Here is a 20,405-nt window from a genome sequence, read left to right on the forward strand (position 1 = left end):
AGTTGTCTAACAGAGTGCTGGAAGCGATCACAAATGCTTCCAGCAGCTCTGAGGGTATTGCAGTGATGCCTCGATATGGAGGCATCCTGCAATACCATTTTACAAGCCCCCGATGCAGAGAGAGCCACTCTGTGGCCCTCTCTGCACCGGTAGCGATAGTGCCGGGTGTGAGGGTGCGCGCGCGCGCGCGTGCACGATGCGCGTGTGTGCACGTGAGCATGCATGTGCGCGTGCACCCATTAGCCACACTGACACCAATGAATGAGGGCAGAAAGGGGGAAAAAGGATTTTTTTTTAAAAAAAAATATAAAAGGATCTGGGAGGGGGTGGGGGTGGGGGTATTGTGGGGGGCTGCTACACTACAGAAATAGTTTTTTTAAGTAAAAATAAAATAAAAATACTTTTTGGGGGGTTTTTGGGGCCAAACTGGGTACTGGCAGAAAGCTGCCAGTACCCAAGATGGTGGTAATTAGGTAGGGGAGAGGGTTAGAGAGCTGGAGGGGGGATCAGGGAGGTTGGGGCTAAGGCAGGGGTCCATCACAGCTAAAATACTTTATTATTTTTATTTTAAAAAAAAAAAAACCTCTTATTTAGTACTGGCAGACTTTCTGCCAGTACTTAAGATGGCGGGAACAATTGTGGGGTGGGGGAGGGAAGAGAGCTGTTTGGGAGGGATCAGGGGGTGGGATGTGTCAGGTGGGAGGCTGATCTCTAAAATTAACCCAGCAAGCTCCCTACAAGCTACCTAATTTAACCCCTTCACTGCTGGGCATAATTCACGTGTGGTGCGCAGCAGCATTTAGCGGCCTTCTAATTACCAAAAAGCAACGCCAAAGCCATATAAGTCTGCTATTTCTGAACAAAGGGGATCCCAGAGAAGCTTTTACAACAATTTCTGCCATAATTGCACAAGCTGTTTGTAAATAATTTCAGTGAGAAACCTAAAATTGTGAAAAATGTTAAGTTTTTTTTTTTTTATTTGCTCGCATTTGGCGGTGAAATGGTGGCATAAAATATACCAAAATGGGCCTAGATCAATACTTGGGGTTGTCTACTACACTACACTAAAGCTAAAATTAACCCTACAAGCTCCCTAATTAACCCCTTCACTGCTGGGCATAAAACACGTGTGGGGCGCAGCGGCATTTAGCGGCCTTCTAATTACCAAAAAGCAACCCAAAAGCCATATAAGTCTGCTATTTCTGAAAAAAGGGGATCCCAGAGAAGCATTTACAACCATTTGTGCCATAATTGCAGAAGCTGTTTGTAAATAATTTCAGTGGGAAACCTAAAGTTTGTGACAAATTTTGTGAAAAAGTGAACTTTTTTTTTTTTTGATCGCATTTGGCGGTGAAATGGTGGAATGAAATATACCAAAATGGGCCTAGATCAATACTTTGGGTTGTCTTCTAAAAAAAAAAAATATATACATGTCAAGGGATATTCAGGTATTCCTGACAGATATCAGGGTTCCAATGTAACTAGCGCTAATTTTGAAAAAAAGTGGTTTGGAAATAGCGAAGTGCTACTTGTATTTATTGCCCCATAAATTGCAAAAAAAAGCAAAGAACATGTAAACATTGGGTATTTCTAAACTCAGGACAAAATTTAGAAACTATTTAGAATGGGTGTTTCTTGGTGATTGTAGATGTGTAACATATTTTGGGGGTCAAAGTTAGAAAAAGTGTGTTTTTTTCCATTTTTTCCTCATATTTTATTATTTTTTTTTTAGTAAATTATAAGACATGATGAAAATAATGGTATCTTTAGAAGGTCCATTTAATGGCGAGAAAAACGGTATATAATATGTGTGGGTACAGTAAATGAGTAAGAGGGAAATTACAGCTAAACACAAACACTGCAGAAATGTAAAAATAGCCATTGTGATTAAGGGTAAGAAAATTGAAAAATGGTCCGGTCATTAAGGGGTTAAACCGAGTATGAATGTGATCAGGTGAATAATAAACAGATTTTGCAATTAGACTTACTCTGAATTTTAAATGAGTAGCAGATTTTGTTCTGACAAAAAGTACATATAGTTATTTGAATGTTCATTTATGATTGCAATAAAAAGAATAATTATAGGATTAAAATTTCTTTAGAGCATGTCATTTTAGCACTAGTGGCATTGTAATGGCATGTGTTTAAACCCTTGCAAAGGGGGTGCAACTAGCGCTGCTGAATAGATAAGCAGCAGTTTCCCCCTCAAGACATGCAGTGCTCGCCAGAATATAACTGTGTTTAACCCCTTTGTGGGGTTTAAACACAGCATTACAGCGTCTCTAGTGTTAGAATTACAACCTTATATGTATTAGAGCATGCAATATTAACAGTATAATGGCCCTTTAAGCATTATGCAATGTAAAGAAAGAGTATTTTTATCCACGCATTAGAAATTATTCACTGCATTGTAAGATCTGCAATGTTTTGCAGTCCTAGGACATAGCCCTTAAAAAGCCTCTTGAATGCGGCTTATCTTGCTTTCCTTTACTGGGGCAGGTACAAATAAGTTCCTCTGCAACCAATCACTGTGAAGTACGTAGGAGCGCAAGGTGGAGTGTAAACCAGTAAATACAGCAGATTTGCATAGTGAACAAATACATTATAAAAAGACAATTAAATAGCACTTAGTCTGAACTTCATATAAGTAGTAGATTACTTTTTTTTATTAAAGTTATGACCATTTCCACTCCTGCTGTATCATGTGACAGCTACCAGCCAATCACAAATGCATACACGTATATTCTATGAATTCTTGTACATGCTCAGTAGCAGCTGGTGACTCAAAGTGTAAAATATAAATAGACTGTGCACATTTTGTTAATGGAAGTAAATTGGCAAGATGTTTAAAATTGCATGCTTTATCTGAATCAAAGTTACATTTTGACTTGAGTGTCCCTTTAAATGATCAATAAATACAGTAGAATAGTATAATCAACAAAAAGGCAATGCAATAGCATTTAGTCTGAACTTCACGAGTAGTAGATTTTTTTTCTGACAAATTTCAGTTATGTCTATTTCCCCTCCTCCTTTATCATGTGACAGCCAATCTCAAATGCATATACGGATATTCTGTGAATTCTTGCACATGCTCAGTAGGAGCTGGCGACTCAAAAAGTGTAAAATATATATATATATATATATATATATATATATAAAAAAATAAAAAAAAAGAAGAAGGATTGTGCACAATTTGTTAATGGAAGCAAATTGAAAAGTTGTTTAAAATGGCCTGCTCTATCTGAATCATGAAAGTTTAATTTTTTCTTGAGTGTCCCTTTAACCCCTTAGTGACCAGAGCACTTTTCCATTTTCTGTCCGTTTGGGACCAAGGCTATTTTTACATTTCTGCGGTGTTTGTGTTTAGCTGAAATTTTCCTCTTACTCATTTACTGTACCCACACATATTATATACCGTTTTTCTCGCCATTAAATGGACTTTCTAAAAATACCATTATTTTCATCATATCTTATCTTTTACTATAAAAAAAAATTATAAAATATGAGGAAAAATGGAAAAAAACACACTTTTTCTAACTTTGAACCCCAAAATCTGTTACACATCTACAACCACCAAAAAACACCCATGCTAAATTGTTTCTAAATTTTGTCCTGAGTTTAGAAATACCCAATGTTTACATCTTCTTTGCTTTTTTTGTAACTTATAGGGCCATAAATACAAGTAGCACTTTGCTATTTTCAAACCATTTTTTTTCAAAATTAGCGCTAGTTACATTAGAACACTAATATCTTTCAGGAATCCCTGAATATCCATTGACATGTATATATTTTTTTTTAGAAGACATCCCAAATTATTGATCTAGGCCCATTTTGGTATATTTCATGCCACCATTTCACCGCCGAATGCGATCAAATACAAAAAATTGTTCACTTTTTCACAAATTTTTTCACAAACTTTCAGTTTCTCACTGAAATTATTTACAAACAGCTTGTGCAATTATGGCATAAATGGTTGTAAATTCTTCTCTGGGATCCCCTTTGTTCAGAAATAGCAGACATATATGGCTTTGGCATTGCTTTTTGGTAATTAGAAGGCCGCTAAATGCCACTGCGCACCACACATGTATTATGCCCAGCAGTGAAGGGGTTAATTAGGGAGCATGTAAGGAGCTTTTTGGGGTAATTTTAGCTTTAGTGTAGTAGACAACCCCAAGTATTGATCTAGGCCCATTTTGGTATATTTCATGCCACCATTTCACCGCCAAATGCGATCAAATTAAAAAAAAAACGTAAAATTTTTCACAATTTTAGGTTTCTCACTGAAATAATTTACAAACAGCTTGTGCAATTATGGCACAAATGGTTGTAAATGCTTCTCTGGGATCCCCTTTGTTCAGAAATAGCAGACATATATGACTTTGGCGTTGCTTTTTGGTAATTAGAATGCTGCTAAATGGCGCTGCGCATCACACGTGTATTATGGCTAGCAGTGAAGGGGTTAATCAGGTAGCTTGTAGGGAGCTTGCAGGGTTAATTGTAGCTTTAGTGTAAAGATCAGCCTCCCACCTGAAATATCAGACCCCCTGATCCCTCCCAAACATCTCTCTTCCCTCCCCTACCCCACAAATGTCCCCGCCATCTTAAGTACTGGCAGAAACTCTGCCAGTACTAAAATAAAAAGGTATATTTGGGCTTTTTTGTGCATTTTTTGTTAGCATATTTACATATGCTTCTGTGTAGGGATCCCCCTTAGCCCCCAACCTCACTGATCCCCCACCAAATAGCTCTCTAACCCTCCCCCTCTGACTTAATGTGCGCCATCTTGGGTACTGGCAGCTGTCTGCCAGTACCCAGTTTAGCGAAAAAAATGCTTTTTTTTTTAAAAAAAAATGTCCCTTTTCTGTAGTGTAGCTTCCCCCCCCCCTAAGACCAACCCCCCACCCCTTCCAGATCCCTTAGATGCTTAAAAAAAAAAAATTATTTCATTTTTTTTAACTTTTCTTTTAACTTTTCTTTTAACTTTTTTTCTGTAGTGTAGCGGTTCCGACCCGCTCCCGCCCTGTGCACGCCCGCCACCCCCTTGCACGCGCGTGCGCCCGTGCGCGCCCCCGTCGGCTCCGCTTCCGATCCCGCCCCCCTCCACCTTACACATCTCACCGATGGCCGCCCACCCGCCTCCCAAGTCGGCTCCCACCCACCAACGATACCGGCCATCGATGCCCGGTGCAGAGAGGGCCACAGAGTGGCTCTCTCTGCATCGGATGGCCAGACAGTGTTATTGCAGGATGCCTCGATATCGAGGCATCGCTGCAATAACCAGAAAGCAGCTGGAAGCGAGCAGGATCGCTTCCAGCTGCTTTCCACACCGAGGACGTGCAGGGTACGTCCTTGGTCGTTCAACTGACATCCTTTAGAGGACGTACCCTGCACGTCCTCGGTCGTTAAGGGGTTAAAGTGATGGTAACTTGTAGTGTTACTCAAACACTATCCTGAATCTATAGAATAAATTAAAAGGAACATCATTCGTGAATTTGAAGTGAAACGGCTCTAAAACATACCTTTTTATTTTATGTACAGTTCTACTAAAATAACCCTTCCACTGCCCCCCAAAAACTACTTTTTTTCCCCATGAGGCGACGATTCCACCTATTATCCAATAGTTGTGAAAGCCACATGGCTTGGATAAAAAATTAAATTGCAAAGTTGTTTAAAATTGCATATTCTATCTAAATTGTGCCCCTTTAAATGTTTTGCCCCCTTGCAGCACCTTCATAAATAATGAGCTTTCCACTGCCCTTCAAATGGACCCGCCCATGCTCCAATCACAAGCAGCATACGCACATATGCAAGGTGAATAGCACACACTCTGACATCTGCAGCAACATTAATATTAAAGAAAGCCATGACCCATGCATACGTTAAACAGCAGAGCCTGCTTGTTCCCTAGGAGACTGTTGAACACTGTACTCTGTAACCAAGTGCAGCACCCTGCAAACCACTAGGTACAGACCTTGTGTAAATTAGTGAAGGAGTGACATCAGCTAACCAGTCTCCTCCTGGCGGGGGGGGTTGAATACTGTGCGATAACTTGCAGAGGAAGCAAGAAGGGTTTTAAAGGGACACTGAACCCACATTTTTTCTTTCATGAATCAGATAGAGCATGCATTTTTAAGCAACTTTCTAATTCACTCCTATTATAAAAAAATTGTCATTCTCTTGCTATCTTTATTTGAAAAAGGCATCTATATTTTTTTGTTCATGACTCTGGACAGCACTTTTTTATTGGTGGATAAATTTATCCACCAATCAGCAAGGACAACCCAGGTTGTTCACCAAAAATGGGACGGCATCTAAACTTTTTGCATTTCAAATAAAGATACCAAAGGAATAAAGAAAAATTGCTAATAGGAGTAAATTAGAAAGTTGCTTAAAATTTCATGCTCTATCTGAATCACAAAAGAAAAAAATTTGGGTTCAGTGTCCCTTTAACCCTGTTAATGTTGTACTGACAAACAGCAGATATGCACACATGAAGGCCACAGGAGTACTTGGGAACTGCTCAGTTGGAAAAAAACGAGTAAACAAAATGAGAGCTGCAAAAGCTCGCGTATGACAGCTCAGCATGAGCCTAAGCAGAAGAGTGGTCTTCAAAATAATAGGGGCAGTTAGCATATTTAGTTAAAGGGGCAGTAAACAACCTTTTGTTCATCTTACTACAGAAAATTTCAGTCAAACTTTTTTTAAATTTTTTAAAACAAATTAGCATCTTGTTTGCTCTAATTGGTTTTAAGCAGCCATTGGGTGAGCCAATCCGGGCTTGAGTGTGCAGCTGACTAGGCTAGACATGGTCATTATGTAATTATAAAGTGCATTGTTTTGCAAATGTTATCTGTTAAAGCCAATTAGGAAAAGAAGAAGTCAGCAGGGTGCATTTATAGGTCTGAGAATTAGAAAGGCCACACTTTTCAGAGCAAAATTAAATTAAAAGGGGGGGGCAAATTGAATAAAAACATTAACTCTTTTATATTAAAATATCAAGTTGTTTATTGTTATTTTATTATGTCCCTAAAAAAATGACCTTGTTTGACCCACAACCCTAAGTCCTAGTTGTGTTGTTCCGGGATGAACAGAAAATGAAAGGAAATCTTGTATTAGCTAGCATACAGGCCAAGATAGAAATGAAATCAGAAACAGAGAAAAATCTATAATTATTTTGGCCCCTAGCCAATACTAAGACGAGTAAAATACAATGCATATCAGTTCAACAAGACAGACTTAAAAAAAATTCTATCAAATCTAGCAGGAGCTTACGGTCAGAACATGATAGAAAAAAAAAAAAAGTTGCAATCACAGCCACTGACCCATTAGATTAAAAAAATAACAACAAAAACATACCTCTTGTCTAAAGCAAAAGATGTCTGCTGGACTGTTAATGATATGGAACCATCTGCACAAATGATTTCTCCATCTGTAGAGCAGAAGACACTTACAGCCACTATCCTGATACGTAGATGTCAGGCAATCAAGCACTGAAGGACAGGATAGTCTTAGAAAGTACATAGGGCACAAGGTCTACAGATGGTAACTTCCTCACTGTCTGATCGCTGATGTCTAGCAGCGAACCCTGGGCCTCCCAGCATCTTTGTGCACACACACGATCATGCCCCCAATGTTTGTCTGAGGATCTGTTATTTAAAAGAAACTGGAGCAGTCACCCACCAGCACCCTCCTCAGGACAAGCCTGGTAACAGCTGCATACCTGCCGCAATAGGATTCCCTCTACCCGCCACAAGAGCAACTAACAGGGTAGATAAAGCATCTCCAGTGAGATGGACCTTGTCGAGAACATCCTAAAATCAACAGAACTGTGTGGGTGGTGTCAAACGAGATGACTTTTAAAAGTGGAAAATAGGAATGACATATCTATCTATGCCCCCTTTGAGAAAGAGTGATCTCAATGTTTAAGGGACATAAAAGTGCTCTAATGTGTTATATAAATTTTATTATGTGTGCTGTTGCTTGCCTTTAACTTTGTGTTTACTCCTGTACAGGGGTTAAAACATTTAAACTGAAGCTTCAGAGCAGCAGTGAACTACTGGTAGCAAGCTCAAAACATCTGATGACCGTGTGAGCGCTTTAATCTTTTTATTTTTTTGAAACATATGATGACCAATCAGAGGAGGCACTTGTGTGTGGTCACCAATCACCAGCTAGTTCCCAGTAGTGCATTGTTGCTCCCGTGCCTACCGAGGTGTGCTTTTCAACAAAGGTTACCAAGAGAATACATTTGATAATGAAAATAACTGAAAAGTTTCTTAAAACCGCATGCTGTGTCTGAACTGTGAAAGTTTAAAAATTTGACCTTCATGTCCCTTGAAGAATCATCTAGCGGGGCAAGTTTAAAAAAATTACAAAAGTAAAAAAATAAGGAGACTTGTGTGGATGTTAATATTTATAAACACAATTTTCTTCTTTGAGCAAGAAATGTGAATTGGTAAAAATAGAAAGGCAGACATTATGCAGAAATCCTTACTATGTGTCTGCTTGGGTCTGTGCATAAATAAACTCAAAATATAATACCCACATAAAATGTTTTTATTCATACAATTATGCCGTTGCATATAGGAGCTGTGAGCTTGTTGCCGATTGGTGGCTGCAAATTTATTCCTGTTGTCATTGGCTTACAAATGTGTTCATCTAGCTCCCAGTAGTGCATTGCTGCTCCTTAATTTAAGGATAACACAAGAACAAAGCAAAATTGGTACTATATGTAAATTGGAAAGTTGTTTCTGAAACATGAAAGAAAAAAATTGGTTGTTTCATGTCCCTTTAAGAACAAAATGTGAGCTCCACCCGCTAATTATCAGAGGTATTTTACAGCAAAAGTAGGCAATATAAATTATTCACAGTATCCCACAAAAGTCAGTACACCACTCACATTTTTTGTAATTAATTTATTATATCTTTTCATACGACAACATATACAGGTATACCCCGCTCATACAGCGGGTTAGGGACCGGAGCCCCGTTGTAAAGTGAAAACCGCCTTAAAGTGAAAAAAGGCATTTTTAGCTTTCTTTTCACTTGCCAGTGTGTTTAAAAACATGTTTTAATTAACTTATTAAAGGGACATTAAACCCAATTTTTTTCTTTCTTTCATGATTCAATTTTAAACAACATTCCAATTTACTTTTATTATCCAATTTGATTCATTCTTAAGATATCCTTTGTTTAAAAATAGCAATGCACATGGGTGAGCCAATCACACAAGGCATTTATGTACATCCACCAATCAGCAGCTTCTGACCCTATCTAGATATGCTTTTCAGCAAAGGATATCAAGAGAATGAAGAAAATTAGATAATAGAAGTAAATTAGAAAGTTGTTTAAAATTGCATGCTCTTTCTAAATCATGAAAGAAAAAATTTGGGTTTAATGTCCCTTTAAGTATTTGTTCTTCCTTCTAGTAAATTACAGTGATACTTCTCAACCCCTGTATAAATGGGTGCACGCACACACTATGCTCATTCAGTCCTCTAATGCTTTGCTTTCCAGGTACTTACCTTAGCTTGGCCTGCTGAAGATGGAAGTTGTCCTCTTGCTCTTCCCAAGTCTTGAAATGCTCTGCTTCTTTCTCTCGCTGCAGCATCTCAAGCTCCTGTTCCCTCATAGCCTTCTCACGTTCACGTTCCAAACGCAGCTGTTTCACCTGGGGAGAGAGTTAGAAACTAAAGTGCTATCTGGCTTTATCATAAGATGAACAAGTGCTTATTACATATGGCTGACTCTACAAATCAATCTGTAGTATTCCCCCTTACCTTCTGAAGCTCCAAGCGGTTGTCTTCCTGAATCTGCTTATTTCTGTCCTTTAGGGATTTCTCTCCAAGATGGCTGATTCCTTTTTTCTCCAGTGCCTGTGAAAAACAAAATGGATCAGACCACTGGTTAAATTTTTCATGAACACATCTGAGGTTAAACGGACATTAATCCCAAACTTTTTCTTTCATGATTCAGATAGAGAAAATAATTTAAACAACATTTCAATTTACTTCTATTGTCTAATTTACATAATTATTTAGATATTTTTTGAAGAAATAGCAATACACATGACATGGGTGAACCAATAGCACGAAGCCTCTATGTGCAGCTACTAATCAGTAGCTACTGAGCCTATCTAGATATGCTTTTCAGCAAAGGATATCAAGAGAATGAAGCAAATTAGATAACAGAAGTAAATTAGAAAGTGGTTTAAAATTGCTTGCTCTTACTAAATAAAAAAAATGAGTTTTCAAAGTCGTTCTCTTTTTTTTAATTTATAATTTTTTATTGAGGGTTTTGGCAAACAACAGGTGTCGATTTACAGTAGTAGCAAATATATAGATATATTACAGACAAACTAATGCAGATATTAAGCTACTTAAACAATCTCTATGTAAACAAATAAAAACAAATAAGTATATGTGCGAATATTATCTAAAAACAAATACGCCAGAAGATCTTTTGTATATAGGTTAGTACTTAACATGGTATGTAGTTGGCTTGCGAAGATATCTCTTAAGGAGCAGCCTAGATAATAGTTTTGAAAATATATTCGCAAAAATAATTTTAATTTTCTTAAAATTCAAGTACAATGGACAGAGTATAATGAACTCTCATTTTAAATAAGGTTGTAAAGTCTTCCAAACTCTTGTACCCAGATAAGGAAATATATTATAGGGGAGGGTCTCAAATGATGTTAACGATCGCTCTTGGACCACTGATTAGATAGATTAACTAGCAACTGAAACTTAATACTGAAAAATTAGGAGGTCTAGTAAATTGACATTTATATTCTGGAATTAGATCTAAGATATATAGTAAAGAATTTGAAATGTAGTTATTTCCTCTTATTTTGCAATGAATCGCTCATAAACCCAGATAAGATGAAATTACACTTGGAGGAAGTTTAATGATGCAAACATGAGATAGGAGAAGGAAAATACTATAAGCAAACGGCAAAAAATAAAAACTTTCATTATTGATATAGTAGTGCCCAGTCGCTCCAGTAGGTATGGATAAGTAATATGATATACAGTAATATGCATATATAATGAGTAAACTAGAGATTTGGGGAACTGGGTTTATGGTTTCAAGCAAAATAATCTGTCAGTGTTATGTGGAAAACGTGGCACAGTAGACTCTGAGGATCATACGATTTGATAAAAGATGTTAGTAACCAGGCATAGGTACCGACAACAGGTCTCTCCTATACTACTAAAAAAAAAAAATTAATAGGTGCGACTATAAGAAGAGTGAGAAGCTGTGAGTTACTATTAAAAGGGTACAGTGGAGAAAAACGGGGCAACTCGGCTTTTTAACATCTGTAAAGTATTTTCTAACTATACAAGACCTGATGTTTATCAGAAAGTCATTAAATCCAATACTTTATGGAAAAAGCAGTCCATATCCAAAGGGAATTAGGAGCCTCTGGATTTTTCAGCATTACATGGCCACCGCCCGGACACGCCCCAGGGTAATAGTCGTTCTCTTTTTTAAGACCTTACAAGTATAAGTTAGAGAAGCTCTGCATCGTCACAATGGGTGCTGCCATCTTGGAGCTTATATTTGTAATGTAACTTTTTAACCCTGCAAAATAAAAAACTGCAAAAATGTAAGAATTCTGCTCTCTATTATGTGAGCTAAACTGAAGCGCAAGGTACAGCCATCAAAAAGCCAAATCTGTGAAAGTGCCCTGCTCCTATCACAGGGTACAACAATACACGAGCTACAAGATGGCGGCGCCCAGTATAAAATTCATTGCTGTACCAGCTGGATTCTGTAATAAGTTAAAATAAGAGAACGGCTTTAAAGAGAGATGCAGATACAGGAGGAAATACCATAGTATGTTGAGCAGTAAACATGTTACTGTAGTTATACCCAGCAGTTTAATGTCTCTTTAAGAAAAAGTTTCAATCCAAATTGACTTTTTAAGATTCATGTTTTTCTTATCAATCAAAAACTTTAAAAACATATTCAGCACCAAGTATTCTTGCAGCATAATCCCTGTATGCCGATGAAGATGCAAACAAAAAAAGGGGAAGGAGGTAGTAGGCCGTCATTTTGAACGAGACATTATTAAATGTTAATTATATACACAATGAATGCGCTGTTTCAGCATCTGTGATGATTTCTGTTTTTGCTGTTAATAATCTTATCTTCAGACCTAAACTTAAGATGTAATTGACAGTTTTACAAAGTCTTTGATTTAGCATCTCAGTGCCCTGACAATGTCTACTATACAGCTCGGAACCTTTAGACAGACAGATATAGATAGACCCTCTGTTTGCCACAACACATTACCCCGTTTCTAGGTCCTCACATAATGCATCTTTAAAAAAGGGACAGCCTACTTGAAAATGGTTATTGTTTAAAAAGATAGATAATCCCTTTGTTAGACATTCCCCAGTTTTGCATTACCAACACTGTTATATTAATATACTTTTACCTCTATGATTACCTGTATCTAAGCCTCTGTAGACTGCCCCTTATCTCAGTGCTTTTTAAAATCTTGCATTTTAGCCAGTGTTGGTTCTTGTATAACCATTATTCTCCATGTGAGTAAGAAAACTTATCTATATGGCACATGTGAATTAGCACTGTCTGGCTGTAAGCAAGATTTTAAAAGCTAATAAAACAGCACTGAGATAAGGGACAGCCTTCATGGGCTTAGAAACAGGCAAACATAGGTTATAAGGTATATTAATATAACAATGTTGGTTATGCAAAAATAAAAAAACAAGTAGACTGTCCCTTTAATTCTGGCAGTGTCATTCTCCTGGTATTTCTTTGTTTCAGTGGATACATTAGACACGCATTGCTGGTATCTACATCATGTAAGAGGCTGATCTGAAATAATATTTTGTTTAAAATAAGAGCTTCATCCATATAGATGCTTTGGAGACTAAAGAGAAGATTTCTCTATTTTTAAGTGTAGTTAAAAATAAATACAAGAAAACCTCATAACCATCATGAAATGTCAAGCTTGTAAAAATGACATTGCAGTGCTTTGTACATTTTTTGAATTACTATGCAGGTTAATTAGAACTGCACAACTTTGTGTGATTAAAAGGTATGGTCTAGTCCAAAACAAACTTTCATTATTCAGATAGGGCATGTCATTATAAACAATTTTCCAATTTACTTCTATCACCAATGTTGCTTTGTTCTCTTGGTATTCTTAGTTGAAAGCTAAATCTATGAGGTTCATATGCTAATTTCTAAGCCCTTGAAGGCCTCCTCTTAGCTCAGGGCATTTTGACAGTTTTTCACCACTAGAGGGTGTTAGTTCATGTGTTTCATATAGATAACACTGTGCTCACGCACGTGGAGTTCCTAGGAGCCAGCACTGATTGGCTAAAATGCAAGTCTGTCAAAAGAACTGAAACAAGGGGCAGTTTGCAGAGGCTTAGATACAAGATAATCACAGAGGTAAAAAGTGTATTAATATAACTGTTGGTTATGCTAAACTAGGAAATGGGTAATAAAGGGATTATCTATCTTTTAAAACAAATATTCTGGTGTTGACTGTCCCTTTTAAGAGATGCTAAATTAAAAAAAAAAAAAATATATACATGATGATTCAGATACAGCATGCAGTTTTAAGACTTTCCAGTTTACTTGCATTATCAAACTGCACAATCTTTTTATATGCACACTTTGTGGCACCAGCTTTTACTGAGCATGTACAAAAGTTCAGAGTCTGTGATTGGCCGATGGCTTTCACATGATACAGGGGGGCTGACAAATTGAAGTAAATTTTAAAATGTCAGAAAAAAAAGAAAAAAAAAAAAAAAAAATCTACTGCTCATCTAACATTCAGTGTAATGATGCACTTGATGATTATGCAATTTGACTCGGTTTAATGGTCTTGAGAAATATTTTGCTTACATAATTATAAAGTGTGCATTATTTATTCTATTCTTGCTCGCTCGGATGATTGACAGACCTATCTCTGACGCAATTGGTCGCACAAGAGAAGGGGCAGGCATTACACACTCATTGGAGTGTGTAATGATACATACGGCCAGCGGACAAACAGGATTTGTTGCCCATATGCAGCGAAGGCGTGCAAGTTGAGAAGCTTGTCAGCACGCTGCTCAATACATTGTGGCCAATGCATAAGACACATACATGATTACAATTAATGCAAAACTGCAACAGGCCCAAAATGGAATGCATCAGAAATGGATCAAAACAAACAAAAGGCATAACATTAAAAGGACATCAGATTCCATATTCTGTGATTGCCTGATGACTCACATAATATTGGGCGTGGACGAATGGAAGTAAATTTTGAAATTCCTCAGGGAAAAATAATATAATCTACTTATTTAAAATGTAAAGTGTTATTGCATTGTTTTTTAATTATGCATTTGTTGATTATGCAATACCACTGTGAACTGCATATGAAAACAAGGAACAAGCCACACCCAATGCATTTATTTTCCATTGACTAAATTAGACTCTGTAGAATCCCCTCTCCCCTGTTGCAGTCTAAACTCACCTTGCTCCAGATGAAAGTGCCAAGCAGGTTATTATCACCAAATGGGTTGTCTGTATTTGTGTATCCCATATACTCTTCACCCCAACCCATCTTCTCTCTTGTCTTCCTCTCTTTGGCCTCTTTCTTGTTTAAGCGCCTGGCTCTCTTTTCTTCTGGAGTCTCCATGGCTTTTATCATCTCCCTTTTCTTCTTTTGCTCTTCCTTTTGCTTTAAACGTTCTTGGATGCTTAGAGCTCCCTCTTTTTCCCCAGGGCTTTGTGATCGTGCCGGTGACGGGGATGTGACAGAGGACACTGAACACCTAGACCTAGCTCTCCTCCCCCTCCTCTCTTTGCTGCGAGCCCCAGAACTGGAGTCATCAGAGTCAGATGGAGATCTGTGCTTTCTCCGACTTTTGCGCTCTCGATCTCTGCTCTTCTGTTTTTTTCCATGCTTCTTCCTCTCCCTAGACTCTGACCTAAAACACAAATCCAGGTTACCCTATCAATAAAGCAGAATATATACTTATGGACAGAAATAAAGTGCAGTTTTTTTCCCCTTACCTACAGAATTTAACTCATTAAAGTGATAATGCAGAGTTTACACTGCACAAAAGCCTATGTGTAACCTATAAAAAAAGTATTATTAAAAATGCTAGAAAGTGTTTTTAATCATTATATATATATATTTTTATTTATTTTTTATTTATTATTGTTTTTCTTTCTTTACAGCTGGCAGACTTTTCGTACATCTTTCCCCAAATGACGAAGTGGACGATACAGTTTAAGACTAGGCTTTAAAAGGGATACTAAACCCAATTTTTTTCTTTCATGATTCAGATAGAGCATGCATTTTTAAGCAACTTTCTAATGTACTCCTATTATCAAATTTTCTTTGTTCTCTTGCTATCTTTATTTAAAAAACAGGAATGTGATGCATAGGAGCCAGCCCATTTTTGGTTGAGAACCTGGGTTATGTTTGCGTATTGGTGGGTAAATGTAAGCCTCCAATAAGCAAGCACTATCCATGGTGCTGAACCTAAAATTAGCTGGCTGCTAAGATTTACATTCCTGCTTATAAAATAAAGTTAGCAAGAGAACGAAGAAAATGTGATAATAGGAGAAAATTAGAAAGTTGATTGAAATGTCATGCTCTATCTGAATCATGAAAGAAAAAAAATTTGGTTCAGTGGCTTTTTAATATGCTACCTTATACAGACATTCATAGTATTTCTACAAATAATTGTGTCAAATATAAAGAACCAGGATATATATAGATAGATAATTATTTTTTTTAAAATTGTGTGTGTTTATGCACTCACTGAAATTTTTAAATAACCAATGTGATTTATTTGGTGACATTTTAGGGACGTTTTCGCATTCTGGTGGCTGTCCAGCTATTATAATAGAAATATATGAGCTTAGGAAAGCAAGATAACTAAATGTACATTTAGGCAAAGTTTCTTTGTTACAGTTCTGCTGTAATCACAAACTAAAACACCACTATTATAAAGCAGCTTTTTATTTTTTAACAATCCATTGGCATGTAACCCAAGAGATAACATTGCTAAAATATAAAATCAATTCCCTGTTGACAGTAACAATCTTTATTTAACAAATTAGCAAAGATAAGAGATACAGATTGCATATAAAAATTATATATAAATGTGTAAAGGACACGCTTTTATCGTCGACCGTGATAACTGATTGAACAGCGTATGCTGCGCTCATTTATTGCCAGCAGCAAAATTTGAATGGACAACTTTCTTATCAGAATTTGCTACCTCTCAGTGCGCATGCTGATTATTACATTATCGCATTCCACACATTACTTTTTAATAGGAGTGTTATTACGTAATACAGAGCATGCCACTGACAGGTAGCAAAATCTAATAGAACACAGGCCCTGAAAAGAGCCAAATGCTATGGATCTGAATGTACATGTCTTGTGATTGGTGGCTACATACATTTCATCTTGTCATTGGCTCATTCAATATGAGCAGCTAGGTCCAAATAGTGCATGGGTTAAACAGTTATATGCAAGCAATAGTGCAATAATAAAATAAAAATAGGGTATTCTCTGTCTACACTTTAATGTCCCTTTATAGTTGAAGCAGAAGGCAGAAAAATAGTATTTATTTTAACAGTGGCTAATCAAGAAATGTAGTATGTCTTGTATGTGATTATTTATAAATACTTAACTACTAATAATTAATTTATTTTATTACAGTACTATAATATTTTTTTGCTCTTTAAGAGGCACATTCACAGCAATACAAGATCAAAACTAACTGGATATTGTAAAAAATGAGTATGAGGAAGGTAATATGAAAAATAATTAAATGAATGACGGCTCAGAATCGGGGGAAAACTGTGACAATGGACTGGTTGTTCATTAGGCAGCCTCTGCATATAAATAAAATTAGCACCAATCCAGAAGAGACGTGCCAGCCAAGCTGGGCAAGTGAGGTTTCCCAGTTACCTAGACCGGCCGCGGCCTTCCCTGCGTCTCCTCCTGGGACTCTCCTCACTGCCGGAACTGGAAGAATGTCTTGTCTGCCTCCTGCTACTTTTCCCACCATGTCGGCGCCTTCTGTCCCCAGAGTCCGAGCTATTGGATCTTCCCTTTCTTCTCCGTGAGCGATCATCCGAAAGAGGAGAGCGAGAACCAGGCGGCATTGCGACTGCCTATCAGTATCGGGCTTTCTCCCTTACTGCTGCCCCACAGCTGCCAGAATAAAGAGTACAGATAATAACAGACAACTAGAACACTCTAATGCAAAATTACAATATTAAAAGTCAGACCACTAACAAAACAGGTTTTAACGAAAAAGATATTCTGACGTTTACGGAATTACTAATGTACAGGCACGTATAAAGACAGCTACCTCTCCCTTACTGGCGTCAATATGCCGCCATGTTTGTTGTGGCGGCATGTTGTGGTAAAAAGAATAGATTTGCAGAATTACTCCAGTCAGTGAATAGATAATAACGGGCGTTAAATTACTCCATTGATGTTGTAGATAATCTTCTATTGGCTGGACTTCTCTTTGGGAAACCTTTTATTATATTTTTGGTTCAGAAGTAGACCTGGGTTGCACTATCCAGGATGCTCCAGGATGCTAAACCTAAAATGGGCCGGCTCCTTAGCATTACATTCCTGCTTTTTAAAATAAATATAGCAAGAGAACGAAGAAAAATTAATAGGAGTAAATTAGAAAGTTGCTTAAAATTGCCTGTGTTCTGGTAAGGGACCAAACTTTTCAAAAGAGTGAACCATGTCACTTCCTGTGACGTTTCATCAGCTGTTGCTCACATTTTGGAGATAACGCGCATGCGTGCTAGCGTCATCACATACCTGGCCGCATACGTCACTGTTAAACTATTTAAACCTGTGAAATTAAGAAGCCTTTCTATAGGGCATGCGTGGGATTTTCTATCACAAATGGGGGTGTTTATGGAAAGCTGTTTATTCCTCTCCTCGGCAATATTCAGAAGTACGCCCCCCCCCCACTGCAACTACTCCCTATTAAGCTGAGTCTCTGTGCGTGTATGACAAACACCCACTCGGCTGTCGCCACTGCTTCTTCTGCTGATCCAATGCTTACTGCTGCAACAACATGGCATTCAAGGGAGCCTGTGAAAAGCTGCATTGGATCAGCAGAAGAAGCAGTGGTGATAGCCGAGTCAGTGACTGTTTGTCATACACGCACGGAGATTCAGCTTAATAGGGAGTAGTTGCAGTGGGGGGGGGGGCGTACTTCCAAATGTTGCAGAGGAGAGGAATAAACAGCTTTCCATAAACACCCCCATTTGTGATAGAAAATCCCACGCATGCGCTATAGAAAGGCTTCTTAATTTCACAGGTCTAAATAGTTTAACAGTGACGTATGCGGCCAGGTATGTGATGTCGCTGGCACGCATGCGCATTAACTCCAAAATGTGAGCAACAGCTGATGAAACGTCACAGGAAGTGACATGGTTCGCTCTTTTGAAAAGATCGGTCCCTTAACAGAACACCTGCTCTATTAGCACTTTGATCATTCGGCCCTATAGTAACCACTCAACACCTAATGTTTGATTTGGTCAATCAGTTTCACTCCTGAGTTACTATGTAGCCTTTATTCCCTTCTAATAGGTAAAGTTTATTGCCAAAAGGGACTTACCATTTTCACATACCACCTGTGGTGCACAGAATGCTATTATTAAAGTGGTATTGATACATGATACATAATTCTGGTAAATATATATTAATTTCAGGCCAAATATACCATAATATATACCAGAATTGTCATTAACTAACTAGTAGTTCAACTCTTATTTTAATTCACGTTACCATTTTTTAATTGTATCAATAAAAGTTATGTTTTGACTTTTTCCAGCCCCTATTAGTCTAGGCACAGGTGCTGATATTTGCATCCCTTTCTTTTGGAATTCTTTTTCCATTGTTGTCCGCAATTTAGCTTACAGTCTAAGCATATAACATTTTAGCATTAAACCAATAATTCTATCTTTGTAGTATTTGGCCTATATTTGATATAAGTAAATTGGAAAAATTAGACATATGGGGTATTCCTAAAATAGATTTCTTAAGAAGGGTTACAATAGAGCTGTAATCAATAAAGGATTTGAGAGAGCACTGCCTTTAAACAGGGTCAATCTTTTCCAAATAAAATAACCTAAATATAATAGATTTGAGAAAGTTCCTTAATTTATAACCCAGTTTAATAGTAATTATAAAAAAATTGGAAATATAGAAATATTGGACACTCTGAAAAAATATTGGCCAATTCTCCGGATTGATCCTATTATGAAAGAACCTATTGGGGAAAAAACATTTTGTGTCTTTAAAAGGGCACCCACGTAAAAAAAATACACTAGTTCTGGGGGGCGGAGCTTGGCCATGCTCCGACATGGCTGCTCAGTGAGGGGGCTCTGAGGGACCGGGTCTCAAGATGGACCTTTCACCATCACAAAGAGTGTAAATAACTTATGCACACTTCAGGGGAAACCCCCTGGAGCAGTTAAATGTACTCATAATTAATATCGGAGCCCTATCTCTGTAGCACAATGTAGCAACAGTAACTGCGCAATGGCACATGAAGCACTATCTTGCAAAATACCATCGACAGCGTCACACTGTGCTTACAGCAACCAGACCTTCAGGTATCGAGGTAACCACAGCTACTATATAGTAGGCTATCGAAGTTACGGCAGTAGCTATGGCTGGTTGAATTGTCAGATACTATCTGTATCATTAAACATACAATTCACTTTGAGTGTCTATTTTTAAAATAGTACCTTCTGTCAATCACTACAACATGATCCTGTATGATTTAAAGGTTACATAATATTGGAACACTGAGGTGGGCAAAAGAAGTGTGATACTTTAATTAATTTCTCCTGGAAATAACTTATATCTGTGTTGCCTGGATCGTATACTACCTATGAAAGCCTGCAGGGGTTTACATTTATATAATAAATGGAAAACTGACTTATCTAGATGTACCACTATTCCCAAACCTCTAATGGGAATAAAAGAAAGCACAGGAATAATAAAGGGAAGAAAATTATAAAAAGTGATGTTACTCTTTAACACATTTGTTATATGACAAATCATAAACAATTGATATTCTCAACATATTTGTAACAAGCGCTCCCCCTTGTGGTCGTAATACAGTACTTCACTCCTCTAACCAAAGTGAATATATTGGTACAACAAACCCCATAATTATATACTACTGGCAATGTCTTCCATGAAATCAAATAAATCAGAAAACCCTTCTAAAACTCAACTATCAACACCTAATCCTGTGTCAACATATTTCCAACACCCAGATAAGGAAAATATGGACCAAAATCCTAAACATCAGAACACCCCAAAACTAATATTCCTGCTGTTGCAGCAATAACTCTTAAAAGCC

The 20,405-nt window shown here is 37.5% G+C and overlaps 1 protein-coding gene across 1 annotated transcript in view; it reads right to left on the reverse strand.

Annotated features, from left to right (window-relative positions):
* CACTIN (cactin, spliceosome C complex subunit) overlaps positions 1-17,178 on the reverse strand; it is a 36,197-nt gene extending 19,019 nt beyond the window's left edge. The window contains exons 1-4 of the mRNA XM_053703123.1: positions 16,964-17,178; positions 14,504-14,960; positions 9,780-9,875; positions 9,525-9,670 (exon numbers count right to left, since the gene is read on the reverse strand). Coding sequence (XP_053559098.1) covers positions 9,525-9,670; positions 9,780-9,875; positions 14,504-14,960; positions 16,964-17,160 — 896 coding nt within the window. The 5' untranslated portion in view covers positions 17,161-17,178. The remainder of the gene's footprint in view (positions 1-9,524; positions 9,671-9,779; positions 9,876-14,503; positions 14,961-16,963) is intronic.
* Between the last annotated feature and the right edge of the window lie 3,227 nt (positions 17,179-20,405).

Source organism: Bombina bombina, chromosome 2 (genome assembly GCF_027579735.1).
Source record: "Bombina bombina isolate aBomBom1 chromosome 2, aBomBom1.pri, whole genome shotgun sequence".
Classification (NCBI taxonomy): Eukaryota; Metazoa; Chordata; class Amphibia; order Anura; family Bombinatoridae; genus Bombina; species Bombina bombina.